At 45.9% G+C, this 14,199-nt stretch overlaps 1 protein-coding gene across 7 annotated transcripts in view; it reads left to right on the top strand.

Annotated features, from left to right (window-relative positions):
* The window catches only part of RAD51D (RAD51 paralog D), a 24,582-nt gene extending 10,383 nt beyond the window's left edge, over positions 1-14,199 (top strand). For 2 of the 7 annotated variants that reach the window (XM_054535130.1, XM_054535133.2), the window contains exons 4-10: positions 3,589-3,670; positions 3,915-4,049; positions 4,556-4,651; positions 7,454-7,544; positions 7,674-7,744; positions 9,624-9,788; positions 9,953-14,199. In XM_054535130.1, the coding sequence (XP_054391105.1) occupies positions 3,589-3,670; positions 3,915-4,049; positions 4,556-4,651; positions 7,454-7,544; positions 7,674-7,744; positions 9,624-9,788; positions 9,953-10,036 (724 nt within the window). In that variant the 3' untranslated portion in view covers positions 10,037-14,199. 7 annotated transcript variants of the gene reach the window in all.

Raw genomic sequence — 14,199 nt, 5'->3', positions numbered from 1 at the left:
CCCCGCCTCCCGGGTTTCACCTGCCTCAACCTCACGGGTAGCTGGGATTACAGGTGCGTGCCACCACGCCCAGCTAATCTTGTATTTTTAGTAGAGACGGGGTTTCACCATGTTGGCCAGGCTGGTCTTGAACTCCTGACCTCAGGTGATCCTCCTGCCTTGGCCTCCCAAAGTGCTGGGATCACAGGCGTGAGCCACTGCGCCCAGCCTGTTTGTATTTTTTTATAGAGATAGGGTTTCACTATGTTGCCCAGGCTGGCCTCGAACTCCTGGGCTCAAGCAATCCTCCTGCCTTAGCCTCCCAAAATGCTGGGCTTACACACAATTGATTTTTGACAAAGGTACAAAAACAATGTGATGGAGGAAAGACAGCCTTTGAACAAAGGGCGCTGGAGCTATTGGACATCATAGGCTAAAAACATACAATAATAAACCTAAACCTTATACCTTATACAAAAATTGAAAATGGATCATAGACTTAAATGTAAAACCAAATTGTCTAATTTTTAGAACAAAACAGGAGAAAATCTAGGCAAAGAGTTCTTAGATTTGACACCAAAAGTATGATCCATGAAAAAATTTTTGATTAATGGGGCCTAATCAAAATTTAAAACTTTTGCTGTGCAAAACAGATTGAAAAGAGAAGTACAGAATGGGAAACATAGTTGCAAGCCATGTATTCAACAAAGGACTTGTATCTAGAATGAAGAAAGAATTCTTAAAACCCAACAGTAAAAAATCAAACAATTCAATTAGAAAATGGGCAAGGGCTGGCTCACACCTGTAATCCCAGCACTTTGAGAGGCTGAGGTGGTCGGATTGCTTGAGCCCAGGAGTTCAAAACTGGCCTGGGCAACGTGGCAAAAACCCTGTCTCTACCAAAAAAATACAAAAATTAGCTGGGTTTGGTGGCACATGCCTGTAGTCCCAGCTACTTGGGGGAGCTGATGTGGGAGGATCACCTCAGCCTGAGAGGTCAAGGTTGCAGTGAGCTGTGATCATGCCACTGAATTCTAGCCTGGGTGACACAGTGAGACGTGAGACCCTGTCTCAAAAAAAAAAAAAAAAAAAGAAAAAAGCCAGACGCGGTGGCTTACGCCTGTAATCCCAGCACTTTGGGAGGCCAAGGCGGGTTGATCACCTGAGGTCAGGAGTTTGAGACCAGCCTGACCAACATGGAGAAACCTCGTCTCCACTAAAAATACAAAATTAGCCGGGCGTGGTGGCGCATGCCTGTAATCCCAGCTACTCGGGAGGCTGAGGCAGGAGAATTGCTTGAACCTGGGAGGTGGAGGTTGCGGTGAGCCGAGATCACGCCACTGCACTCCATCCTGGGCAACAAGAGTGAAACTCTGTTTCAAAAAAAAAAAAAAAGTTCAACACTATTAACTATTAGGGAAATGCAAATTTAAAACACAGTGAGCTATTATTACATACCTATCAGAAAGACTAAAATAAAAAAATAGTGATAATACCAAATGCTGATGAGGATGTGGAGACACTGGACTACTCATATATACATTGTTAGCAGATATGTAAAATGGCATAGCGACTCTGGAAAATAGTTTGTTAGTTTCTTATAAAATTAATAATGCATTTACCATACCACCCAGCAATTGTATTCTTGGGCATTTATCCCAACGTTGTAAAAACTTGAGTTTATACAAAAACCTGTAAAAATGCTTATAGCAGTTTTATTTATAATAGCCCCAAAGTGGAAACAACCAAATGCCTTTCAATGGATGAATCGTTAAATAAACTGTGATACATCCATACCATGGAATACTTTTTAGCAATAAAAAGGAATGAACTATCCATATATGCAACAACTGGGATGGATCTCTAGGGAATGATGCTGAGTAAAAAAAGCCAATCGCGGGGCCAGGCGCGGTGGCTCATGTCTGTAATCCCAGCACTTTGGGAGGCTGTGTTGGGCAGATCAGTTTGGGTCAGGAGTTCCAGACCAGTCTGCCCAAAATGGCAAAACCCCGTCTCTACTAAAAAATACAAAAATTATTCAGGTGTGGTGGTGGGTGCCTGTAATCCCAGGTACTCGGGAGGCTGAGACAGGAGAATTGCTTGAACCTGGGAGGTGGAGGTTGCAATGAGCTGAGATTGCACCATTGCACTCCAGCCTGGGCGACAGAGTGAGACTCTGTCTCAAAAAAAAAAAAAAAGAAAAAGAAAAAAAGCCAATCACAAAGGTTACATAGTGTATAATTCTATGTACATAACTTTGTTCTTGAAATAACATAATAGAGATTAGTGGTTGCCAGGGATTTGGGATTAGGGGTGAACTGGAGGAATGTGGCTATAAAAGGGTAGCAGGAGGAAGACTTATAATGATGGAAATGTTCTGTATCTTGATTATAGTAGTCGTGTAAATCTACATATGTGATAAAATGGCATAGAACTAGACACATCAACACATGTGCTTGAATGCTAGGAACACTGGTGAAATCTGAATAAGCTCTGTGGATAGTACCAACATCAGTTTGCTACTTGTGATATACTATAGTCCTTTTTTTTTTTTTTTTTTTTAAGAGAAAAGGGTCTTGCTATGTTGTCTGGGCTAGACTTGAACTCCTGGACTCAAGTGATCCTCCCACCTCAGCCTCCCAAGAAACTGGGACTACAGGCCCCTGGCTAGTACAATACATTTTGTAGTACAGTTGTTATTATTAAGGTAAACCAGGTGAAGGGTTCATGGACTTTTTGCAACTTCCTGGGAATCTATAATTATCTCGAAGTTGTTTTTTTTTGTTGTTGTTGTTGTTTTGTTTTTTGAGACAGAGTCTTGCTCTGTCGCCAGGCTAGAGTGCAGTGGTGCGATCTCGGCTCACTGTAACCTCCACCTCCTGGGTTCAAGCGATTCTCCTGCCTCAGCCTCCGAGTAGCTAGGACTACAGGCGTGTGCCACCATCAAAGTTTAAAAAAAAAAAAAAAAAGAAACGACAAATTTTGGGAAACGCTATCAAGGAAACCCACAAACAGCTGGGCATGGTGGCTCACGTCTATAATTGCAGGACTCTGGGAGGCCGAGGCGGGTGGATCGCTTGAGGTCAGGAGTTTGAGACCAGCCTGGCCAGCATGGTGAAACCCTGTCTCTAATTAAAAAAACTAGTCGGGCATGGTGGCGGGCACCTGTAGTGCCAGCTACTCGGGAGGCTGAGGCAGGAGAATCACTTGAGCCTGGGAGGTGGAGGTTGCAGTGAGTAGAGATCGTGCCACTGCACTCCAGCACTCTGGCCTGGACAACAAAGAGAGACTCCGTCTCAAAAAAAAAAAAAACAAAAACGGAAACCCACAGGGCCTGAGATGAAAAATGAAAGGAGGACCTTCTGATGGGGTGGCAGAGGCCTCTCTGGAGAGCTGATCTTTAAGAGTGAAGGGATGAAGAGAGACCAGAGAAGGAACATTTGGGCATTCCCTCCTTCCCAGAAGAAAACACCAGGAGAAGTCTCCTGGCCAGTGATGTTCAAAGACAGAACCAGTGCTTGAAAGAAATGTCTTACTTTTCTTCTTGGTACCTTTTCCCCTCTCTTTCTCCTAAACTCTTGTGTTGATTTTCTTCTCTTTTGCCATCAGCCTTGATAAACTGCTTGATGCTGGTCTCTATACTGGAGAAGTGACTGAAATTGTAGGAGGCCCAGGTAGCGGCAAAACTCAGGTACATGTGAGGCCAGCAGTCAGGAGGATTTAGGGATGAGGGTGGTAGATACACAGCCCAGGGTCCCTGGGGGAGCTTCAGCGTACTAATGGGTTCAGAGCCCTACAGAGAGAAGATGGGTGATAAGGAATGGGGCTTGTACTCAGCCCATTTGTGTTGCTGGAATCTGGGCAAGGTTTGGTGGGGAGCTCCCATTCTGGACCCTCTCTGAAGTGTCAAGTTCATCCAATGCCCCCACCCCCAGGTATGTCTTTGTGTGGCAGCAAATGTGGCCCATGGCCTGCAGCAAAACGTCCTATATGTAGATTCCAATGGAGGGTTGACAGCTTCCCGCCTCCTCCAGCTGCTTCAGGCTAAAACCCAGGATGAGGAGGAACAGGTAAGGGCAGAATGCTGGGTTCCATTGAGATTCTGACACAAGAAAACCCCATTATTCCTTAACATTGTAAGAATTTGGGTTGAATAGTCATTCCTTGCCTTCAAACTTGCTGTTCTATTAATACATCCCGTATTCCTTAAGCCACCCCTGTTGATGCCTTCATCCCATTTGGGATGCTACTCACACCGATTCTTCCAGGAAACCCTCCCAACTCTTTGCATGCCCTAAACCAGGGCTGGCAAACACCAAGCTTTGTGTTTCCAGTCCATTTCTCACCCATGAGAGGCATCACTAATCAGTCGTATCCCTCTTTCCCACTGAGTTCTGAGTACTTTACAGCTCAGCACCCAGGCAGCCACCACTGTGACAACTGACCCATTAGACAAAGCTCATTTGCCACCCTGGACCTGAGTCCTTGCATCCAGGTGCCTCTTCTTTCTCAGCCTTACCTCGACCCCCTACTCCCTCTTATCCAAAGCCCTTGCTTCTCTTTTCCACCCCTTCAGGCAGAAGCTCTCCAGAGGATCCAGGTGGTGCATGCGTTTGACATCTTCCAGATGCTGGATGTGCTGCAGGAGCTCCGAGGCACTGTGGCCCAGCAGGTGAGCCTGCTGTTCTGCCCCTCCTTGCTTAATTCAGCTTTCCAGGTGCTATCTCTGTGGGCAGGTGTCCTACTACAGACTGTTTGGAAATGCAGATGTGCAACCTGGTGACTCCAACTATGCTTGCTACTCCCACAATGGAATTCCTGAGCACCTAAATCACATACCTCATTGTTTACATGTTCATCTTCCCTGCTGAACAGTAAAGCCCCCTGAGTGGAAGGATCATGTCATATTTATGTCTGCATTCCCCACTAGGTGAGTGAGGAATACTTTTAGCTGCAAGTAATAGAGGTTGTCTGACAGAGACTTGAACCTTGAGGACATTTAATTATGTCACATGAGTTGGGAGGTTGGCAGGTCCATGCTATCAGGGCAATAGGTTGTGTGTCTGATTTTCTTGTTCTTCCCCTGATGGTTGCAAAGAGGCTGCCAAAGCTCCAAGCATCTTGTCTTCACACATTCACATGCATATTCAGGGCAGTAAAAGATAGATGGTTCTTTTCTGTACCTCCTCCCTTTTATCAGGGATGAAGAATCTTTCTCCAGAGCCCACTAATAGACATCCCTCTTCCCCTTACATCTAGTTGGCCAAAATGGGGTTAGGTGTGTATCTTGGACTAAGGCCTGGGCCCACCATCCCTGAAGTCAGATTTCTGCCCAGTCCCTGAACACATTCAGAGTCATGTTAATGGGGAGGATTTAGAATGGCATTTGGGTTGGTACTTTGCTACTCATGTTGGGTGCTTAGACAAGATTTGGTGCACTGATTTATAAATGACTAGATGTGGAGGATACCTTAAAGATAGAATAGTTTATCTCAAACTTTTCCTCTCACCCCAAAGCATGACATGTTCACACGGGCATCCCCACGACTATATATAAAGTCAATGATTTTAACAAACTTTAGAACATATAATAGTTGAACAAGCTGGGAGCGGTGGCCCACACCTGTAATCCTAATGACTCGAGAGGCTGAGATGGAAGGATTGCTTGAGCCTAGGAGTTGGAGGTTGCAGTGAGCTATGATCATACCACTGTACCTTAGCCTGGGCAGCAGAGCTAGACCCCATCTTTAAAAAAAAATGTTGAACAAATACTTACCTCAGAAGTCATAGCTGGTTATGACCCACCAGCTTGTTGAGACATGAAGCTGAGTAGTGCTTACCCCACTTTTAGGGATGAGAAATGTGAAGGCCAGAGAAGTGAAGTGAGTTGACCAAAGTTGACCACGTATTTAGGACAAGAACTAACCTTATAGCCCAAACCTCTCAATTCCAGATCAGAAGACTGTATTTTTTACTGTAGGACCATTAGATGATATATCTTCTATTATTGCATAATAAGTTACCAAAACCTTAGTGGCTTAAGACAAAGTATTTCTTATCTCACAGTTTCTAGGGGTTAAGAATCTGAAGCTGGGAGCGGTGGCTCACGCCTAAAATCCCAATGCTTTGGAAGGCCAAGGCAGGAGGATCACTTGAGCCCAGGAGTTCAAGACCAGCCTGGGCAGCATAGCAAGACCCTGTCTTAAAAAAAAAAAGAAAGAAGAAGAAAAGAAAAAGAACCAGAATCAGGATATAAGTAGTAAGGGAGAAGAGAAAAGAAGCATCAAAAACAGTTTAAGTCCAGGGAAACCAGGAGGAGTCTCCTGCTTGTGTAAAGACAGAAAATTATGGTTAGAAAGATGGCACCAGGCTGGGCATGGTGGCTCATGCCTATAATCCTGGCCAGATCACTTGAGGCCAGGATTTCAAGACCAGCCTGGCCAACATGGCGAAACCCCGTCTCTGCTAAAAATACAAAAATTAACCAGGTGTGGTGGTGTGCACCCGTAGTCACAGCTACTTAGGAAGCTGAGGCATGAGAATCGCTTGAACCCAGGAGGCAGAGGTTGTAATTAGCTGAGATTATGCCACTGCACTCCAGCCTGGGTGACAGAGCAAGACTTAGGGAATTTATTTGGAGGCATTTTAGATATGGAAGATGAGGCCTGGAGGCATGAAGGAGACAGTGAAGTAAAGAGAAGGTTAAACTCTTCAGCAAAGGAAGTTAGGAATTTGAGGGTGGTAGTTAGCAGGACAGGGGAAAGAAAGGAGGGAGTCAGAAAAGGAAAAGAAGGGCCTTACCACCGTGGTGGGAGGCTGGACACAGGAGAGAGATGGCTGCTGAGAGATCCATGACCAGAGGCCTCCGGACTCTATGCGGAGCTTTCTGAAATTTGTTGACTTTAATGTAGTTTTTAGTTAACTAATTTTTTTTTTTTTTGAGACAGAGGCTTGCTCTGTCGCCCAGGCTGGAGTGCAGTGGCGTGATCTCAGTTCACTGCAACCCCCGCCTCCCAGTTTCAAGCGATTCTCCTGCCTCAGCCTCCTGAGAAGCTGGGATTACAGGTGTGCACCACCATGCCCAGCTAATTTTTGTATGTTTAGTGGAGATGAGGTTTCACCATGTTGGCCAGGCTGGTCTCGAACTCCTGACCTCAAGTGATCCGCTGCGTTGGCCTCCCAAAGTGCTGGGATTACAGGCGTGAGCCACTGCGCCCAGCCACTTTAGTATAGTTTTGATGTCCTGTGATTTAAACCCTTTCTTTCTACCCAAGTCTTCATTGAAGGCTGTTACACATGCCAATGGGACGAGGGAGACATTGCTGCTGATGACATTCTGTGATGCCTGTGCAGCTTGCTGTATTTGGGATGAGGTGGGCTATTTCTTACTAGTTTTAGACAGAAGAGCAAGCTTGTCCTGTAATGTGTCCTAGAGGCTGACAGGTTCATGAGTGCTTCCCCCACATTTCTTCAGGTGACTGGTTCTTCAGGAACTGTGAGGGTGGTGGTTGTGGACTCGGTCACTGCGGTGGTCTCCCCACTTCTGGGAGGTCAGCAGAGGGAAGGTGAGTGATGTGGCAGAGCCTGGGGCCAGTGGAATGTGACCTCGCCTCCCAGCTCTGGAGTCTGGTCTCTGGCCAGCCCCATCCCTGGTTCCCCACTGCCCTCCCTCTCTGCTTTTCCTCCTCCTACAGGCTTGGCCTTGATGATGCAGCTGGCCCGAGAGCTGAAGACCCTGGCCCGGGACCTTGGCATGGCAGTGGTGGTGAGGAAGCAGGCTTGGCCAATGAACTTGATTTCTAGTTATTGCGAGCTCTTTATTTCCCTTAAATGTCAGCTTCTGAACCCCAAAGTGGCCCTTTAGGAAAGGGACATATCCCAGCTTCCCTGGGTCAGCTACAGCTTTGCACCATAAATAGCTAAGGGAATCAGGAATTGTCTTGTTTTTTTGTTGTTTTGTTTTGTTTCTACATTTTTTCTTTTTAGTCAGGTTTATTGAGGTATAATTTACATAGAGTAACTTTCTCCTTGTTTGAAGTTTGACTGATGGATATAGTTGTATCCAGTCTTGTGACCCCACCAAAAGGTCCCCCAGGCCCAGGCAACCACTGATCTGTTTTCCATCCCAATAGTTTGGACTTTTCCAGAGCTTCATATAAATGGATCTTTTTGATATTGAAGTAACTTTTTCTGCTTATGAGGTAGTTTTTTTAAAGTCTGTATGCTTCTCATAGAAAGGATAAAAGATAAATATAAGATTCAAATTTGTCATCTATCTCCATATCCACAGAAACCATATTAATATTTTTACATGTCTCCATACAATACTTTTTCTGCATATTTACTTATACTTTTAGCCAACTTTCTTTTTTTCTTTTTTTTTTTCTTTTGAGATAGGGTTTCGCTCTGTTTCCCAGGCTGGAGTGCGGGGGCACAATCACAGTTCACTGCAGCTCGACCTTCCAGGCTCAAGCAATCCACCCGCCTCAGCCTCCCAAAGTGTTGGTATTACAGGTGTGAGCCCACACTTAACCAGCTTTCTAACTAAACTAACCTCATGAAAAAAAAAAAATAGGCCAGGTGCAGTGGTTTATGTGTGTAATCCCAGCACTTTGAGAAGCCAAGGCTGGTGGATCACCTGAGCCCAGAAGTTCGAGACTAGCCTGGGCAACATGGAAAAACCCCACCTCTACAAAAAATACAAAAACTAGGTGGCCTTGGTGGCAGGAGAATTGCTTGAGCCTGGGAGGTCGAGGCTGCAGTGAGCTGTGATCATGCCACTGCACTCCAGCCTGGGCAACAGAGCAAAACCTCATCTCAAAAACAAACAAACCAAAACAACAACACAAAAAAATACCATCTGAGTCCATTTCCTGTGTTTTAAAATAGATTTTTTAGAAATATAATTTTTAGCAGCTATATATTTTTTCCAGTTTCTTTTATTGTGGTAAAATACATATAACATAAAATTTACTGTCTTAACCACTTTAAGGTATACAGTTCGGTGGTGTTAAATACATTCATAACACTGTACAACCATCACCACCATCCATAACTCTTTACCTTGTAAAACTGAAACTCTGTACCCATTAAAAATAACTCATTTCCCCCTTCCCCAGCCCCTGACAACCACCATTCTACTTTCTGTATCTATGCTTTTTGACTACTCTAGGAACCTCATATACATGGAATCATATGGTATTTACTTTTTGTGACTGGCGTATTTCACTTAGCATAATGTCCTGAAGGTTCATCCACTTTGTAGCATGTGTCAGACTTTCCTTCCTTTTAAAGGCTGAGTGGCTGGGCGTGGTGGCCCACACTTGTAATCCCAGCACTTTGGGAGGCTGAGGCTGGTGGACTGCATGAGCTCAAGAGTTTGAGACCAGCGTGGAAAACATGGCGACATGTGCCCCATCGCCTTCTGGTTCGGTTCAAACTTGAGGCATCGCGATTTAGTGGAAAGAGCGGGGCACAAGTCAGGAGGCCCAGGTTCTAGTTCCAGACCTGCCGTTAGCTTTTGTAACCTTGGGGAAGTTATTTCTCTGTGCTAGGCCTCTGTTTTCCTCTCTGTAAAATGAAGCAGTAGTAATAGATGTCCTCTATACTAGCATTATGGATCTGTAAGTCTGTTTCTGCTGCAGGTGACCAACCACACAACTCGAGACAGGGACAGCAGGAGGCTCAAACCTGCCCTTGGACGCTCCTGGAGCTTTGTGCCCAGCACTCGGATTCTCCTGGACACCATCGAGGGAGCAGGAGCATCAGGCGGCCGGCGCATGGCATGTCTGACCAAATCTTCCCGACAGGTGAGCCAGCCCCAGGAAGATGCCAGTAATCTTGGGCCCTGGAGGGTGGTTTCCATACCCACAGATGTCTTCGAGAAGAACTCTTTAGAGGCTGAAAACTTACAACTAAAGAAGCTACCCACTTGGGTTGCTTAACTCCACTGACTCCTTATTTCTTCTTCCAGCCAACAGGTTTCCAGGAGATGGTAGACACTGGGACCTGGGGGACCTCAGAGCAGAGCGCCACGTTACAGGGTGATCAGACATGACCTGTGCTGTTGTTTGGGAAACAGGGAAGCATTGGGGACCCCTCCCAACTTTTCTTCCCAGTAATGCCTGCTGTTTACTGCCACCTGGCACTGGTGACTACAGACATTCTCAGGCTGGCCAGAAGAGACATCTTAGGTTCCTTGGCCTCACTCTCTGTAAGCATATAAACCACAGGTGAAAGAGGATGCTGCATTGCGAGGACCCAGAAATTCATACTGGTGCCACGTTTCCTTCCCTTATTTCTAACGTGTATGTTTCGGGTGGAAACCAAGTTCACCCTGGCTGGGAGCATCTCTGAAGAGGCATGCTAGCGACTGGGTGGATAATCCTGTGCATCACCATTGTGTCCTGTGCTCCCTCCTAGCACAGTGGCCAAGCCGGGAAAGCCTCTAACTTGCCTTTGCTGCTGCTGCTGCTGCTGCTTTTTTTTTTTTTTTTTTTTTTTTGTCTCTGCCTTTCCATTTGTTAGATGGGGGCCCACTCTTCCTTAGCTCTGTCTCTGAGTTACTGGGTGGAAATAACCTTATAAATGAAATACTCTTCTTCATCTCTGTTTTGCTCTTAAAAATATAAAAAGGCAATTCCCCGAGCCCTAGAGCCACCTGATTTCCCCTTAGAAGGCTGTTTTTCAGTTTCCGCCAGTGAGGCCCAAAGAACAGTTTATTCCTCCTTTCCTCTTGCTGATTCGGTTTCAGACCTGCCTGCATCACCGTGACTAGGTGAGAACGTGTGGGCTCGCTGCAGTCCCAGGGATATAATTTAACAGAAAGGGAGGATATGACCTGCTCCTGGTGAATCCAGCCACTTGTTTAATATGCATGGTGCCCTGTGGGGCCCCTCCACGGTACAGTGTAACCAGAGGTGCTGAACCATGGCCTTGCCCATAAACAGACAGAGGAGAATTTGCACAGTAAATAGAGCCAGCTGGGAAAATTGATGCTGATGTAAATAATACATGGCAAATCTAGTCCTTTAGGCAGAAATTCATTGCTGGTGGCTCCAAGATGCAATATAATTACACCTCTCTTCCTGCCAGCTGTACCACAGCTAGTGCCCTAGTGTATGAAATAATCCCCCTGTCTTTCACCAGCACTGTGGCCATCCATCTGAGAGCCATGACCCTGGCTGGGTGGGGAGGAAGACACCAGGGAATGGAAAATAAAAGGAAAAGTAGAGAAATGATCAGGATTGTTTACTGGCCATGTCTTTTAAAGGAAGGTCGTCTTTGTTGATTAGAGAGCCTGTTGTGTAATTAATCAGTTACGTCTTGGCTGCAGGAAAGGAGGGTCAGAGTTACACTCAGAAAGTAATGACTTTTAGAGGTGATGAATGCAGCAGGGATAGAACCATGGAGGCTTGGGAAGGAGTGGCAAACTGGCACCAGGGTGTTGGATTGAGGACAGGGTTGGTAAGCCTAAGCCTGGGGGAACCCTAGTGCTTGCTTTCACGGAAGACCCCAGGAGAAATTAATCTTCAGTATCTTTATACCATGAGTGATTGGCACATTCCTGCAACCACAGTAAGACGCAATACATGAAGCTGGAAATTGCAAATTCCTGCCACTCAAGGTACTATTTGGGCATCTTAAGCCCACAGCAGACATCACCAATCAGGCACAAGCACTCTTTTTTGTGGAAGTCAAAGTGTTTTTAGAAGTTTTTCTCAATACGGCACTCCAGGGAGCCACTACCAGTCAGTTGGAGTTGGTATTCAAGGTGGATTCTGGTTGCCATCTCTGCCCTGTTCCCATTATGTAGTGAGTTCAGGTACTTAATACCTAACTGAGGACCCTAGGACTGCAGTTTGAGATCATCTGGGGCCAGGCACAGTGGCTCACACCTATAATGGTAGCACTGTGGGAGCCTGAGGCAGGAGGATCACTTGAGCCCAGGAGTTTTAAGAGTTTAAAATCAGCCTGGGCAACATGATGAGACATCGTTTCTACAAAAAAATTTTTTAAATTAGCTAGGCATGATGATGTGCACCTGTGGTCCCTGCTACTTGGGAGCCTGAGGCAGGAGAATCGCTTGAACCTTGGAGGTTGTGGCTGCAGTGAGCCCTGATTGCACCGCTACACCCCAGCCCAGGTAATAGAGCAAGACCCTGTCTCAAGGAAAAAAAAATCATCTGGCCCATCCTGTTACTTAACAAAGAAGGCACCTGAGGCCCAAACAGGATGACTGACAGTCCTAGTGGCAGAATGGAGGTGGGATCTGGAACCCAGAACTTGATTCCTAGGCCAGGACTTTTTTTTTTTTTTTTAAATCCCCACATTGGCCGGGTGTGGTGGCTCATGCCTGTAATCCCAGCACTTTGGGAGGCCGAGGTGGGTGGATCACCTAAGGTCAGGAGTTCCAGACCAGCCTGACCAGCATGGTGAAACCCCATCTGTACTAAAAATACAAAAATTAGCCAGGCATGGTGGCCCATTTCCTGTAATCCCAGCTACTCAGGAGGCTGAGGCATAATCGCTTGAACCTGGGAGGCGGAGGTTGCAGGGAGCTGAGATGGCACCACTGCACTCTAGCCTGAGCGACAGAGTGAGACTCCGTCTCAAAAAAAAAATAAATAAATACAAAAATTAGCCAGGCGTCGTGGCGCATGCCTGTAATCCCAGCTCCTCGGGAGGCTGAGTGGGGAGGATCACTTGAGCCCAGGAGGCAGAGGTTGCAATGACCCGAGATCATGCCACTGCACTCCAGCCTGGGCAACAGAGACTCTGTTTCAAAAAGAAAAAAAAAAAAACAAATACCCACATTTTATTTAATTTCCAGTCCATACAGTTCTCTTCCTGCTAGGGCTGTAACTCCAGCTGAAGGCACCATATCTCTCACTCAAGGAGTTTCTGTGGCCATGGGAAGGTGTTGCATTCACTGCTACGTCAGACCACCACGTGACATTCCTGCAGGCTGTGCCCCTCACAGCCGGCTTCATCCTTTGGCTCCTCCTAGACCAGGGCTTTGTCTTGCCTGCCTGCTGCCACTGCACTCTCTGTTCGGGCCACACCACACTGTGCAGTCCCCTGGTAGGACTTGGGCTAGGCTGGCTCTCCTGTCCAAGTGCCTTTTGCTCCCTTTGCTTATGTGTCTGTCTCTGCCCAGCTCCCACTGTGTCTGGTGCACACCCACCCTGACATCCTTTTTTATGCCTCAGCTGTGATCTAGATAGATGCTTACAGTAACTCCCCTGTATTATTTATTCACTTGTACTTTCTGTTCATGTGTCTGCCTACAGGCTCCCACTTTTTGTCACTTTTTCTCTTTATACATTATGGAAGCTCAGTAATTATTAAATAGATGAATGATGTTTTAAAAATATATTTTAAAAAAAGCAAAGGACTGGCTGTATCTCAGGGGTTCCTTCCATAAAGTGTCAACTTTCAATTTCCCCTGTGGGGGTGGTTTGAGACCTGAGGGCACTCTCTAGTTCTTAGGAAAAAAATATACATATATATACACACACACACACACACACACACATATATACACATATATACACATATATATACACACACATATATACACATATATATATGTATGAGCCAGGCGCAGTGGCTCACGCCTGTAATCCCAGCACTTTGGGAGGCTGAGGCAGGCCGATCACTTGAGGTCAGGAGTTCGAGACCAGCCTGGCCAACATGGTGAAACCCCATCTCTACTAAAAATACAAAAATTAGCTGGGTATGATGGCTTGCACCTGTAATCCCAGCTACTTGGGAGGCTGAGACATGAGAATCGCTTGAACCTGGGAGATGGAGGTTGCAGTGAGCCAAGATTGTGCCACTGCACTCTAGCCTGGGCAACAGAGTGAGACTCCATCTAAAAAAAATATATATATATTCACATACACATTGAGTCCCCAGAGTGTCTTCTTACATATGTTTTTACAGGGCATACTATTGTATGCCCTTTGTCTGACATCAGACGAAATTAATGTTGAGATCCTACTATGTGCTAGCACTTGATGGCCTTAATTAAAAATCAGGCATTTGAATTCCCAAGGACTCAGGCAGAAGGTCCATGTATCATTAAGGCTGCAAGTAACAAAACCTAGCTTAAAGAAGTGTAAACACTAGGGACACTTATTTACTTATATTTATTTCTTTTATGTTTCAAGACAAAGTCTTGCTCTGTCACCCAGGCTGGAGTGCAGTGGCACAATC

The sequence above is a fragment of the Pongo abelii genome, chromosome 19 (genome assembly GCF_028885655.2).
Source record: "Pongo abelii isolate AG06213 chromosome 19, NHGRI_mPonAbe1-v2.0_pri, whole genome shotgun sequence".
Lineage (NCBI taxonomy): Eukaryota > Metazoa > Chordata > Mammalia > Primates > Hominidae > Pongo > Pongo abelii.
Note: the sequence above shows the minus strand (reverse complement) of the source record. Positions and strands in the feature narration are given on the sequence as shown.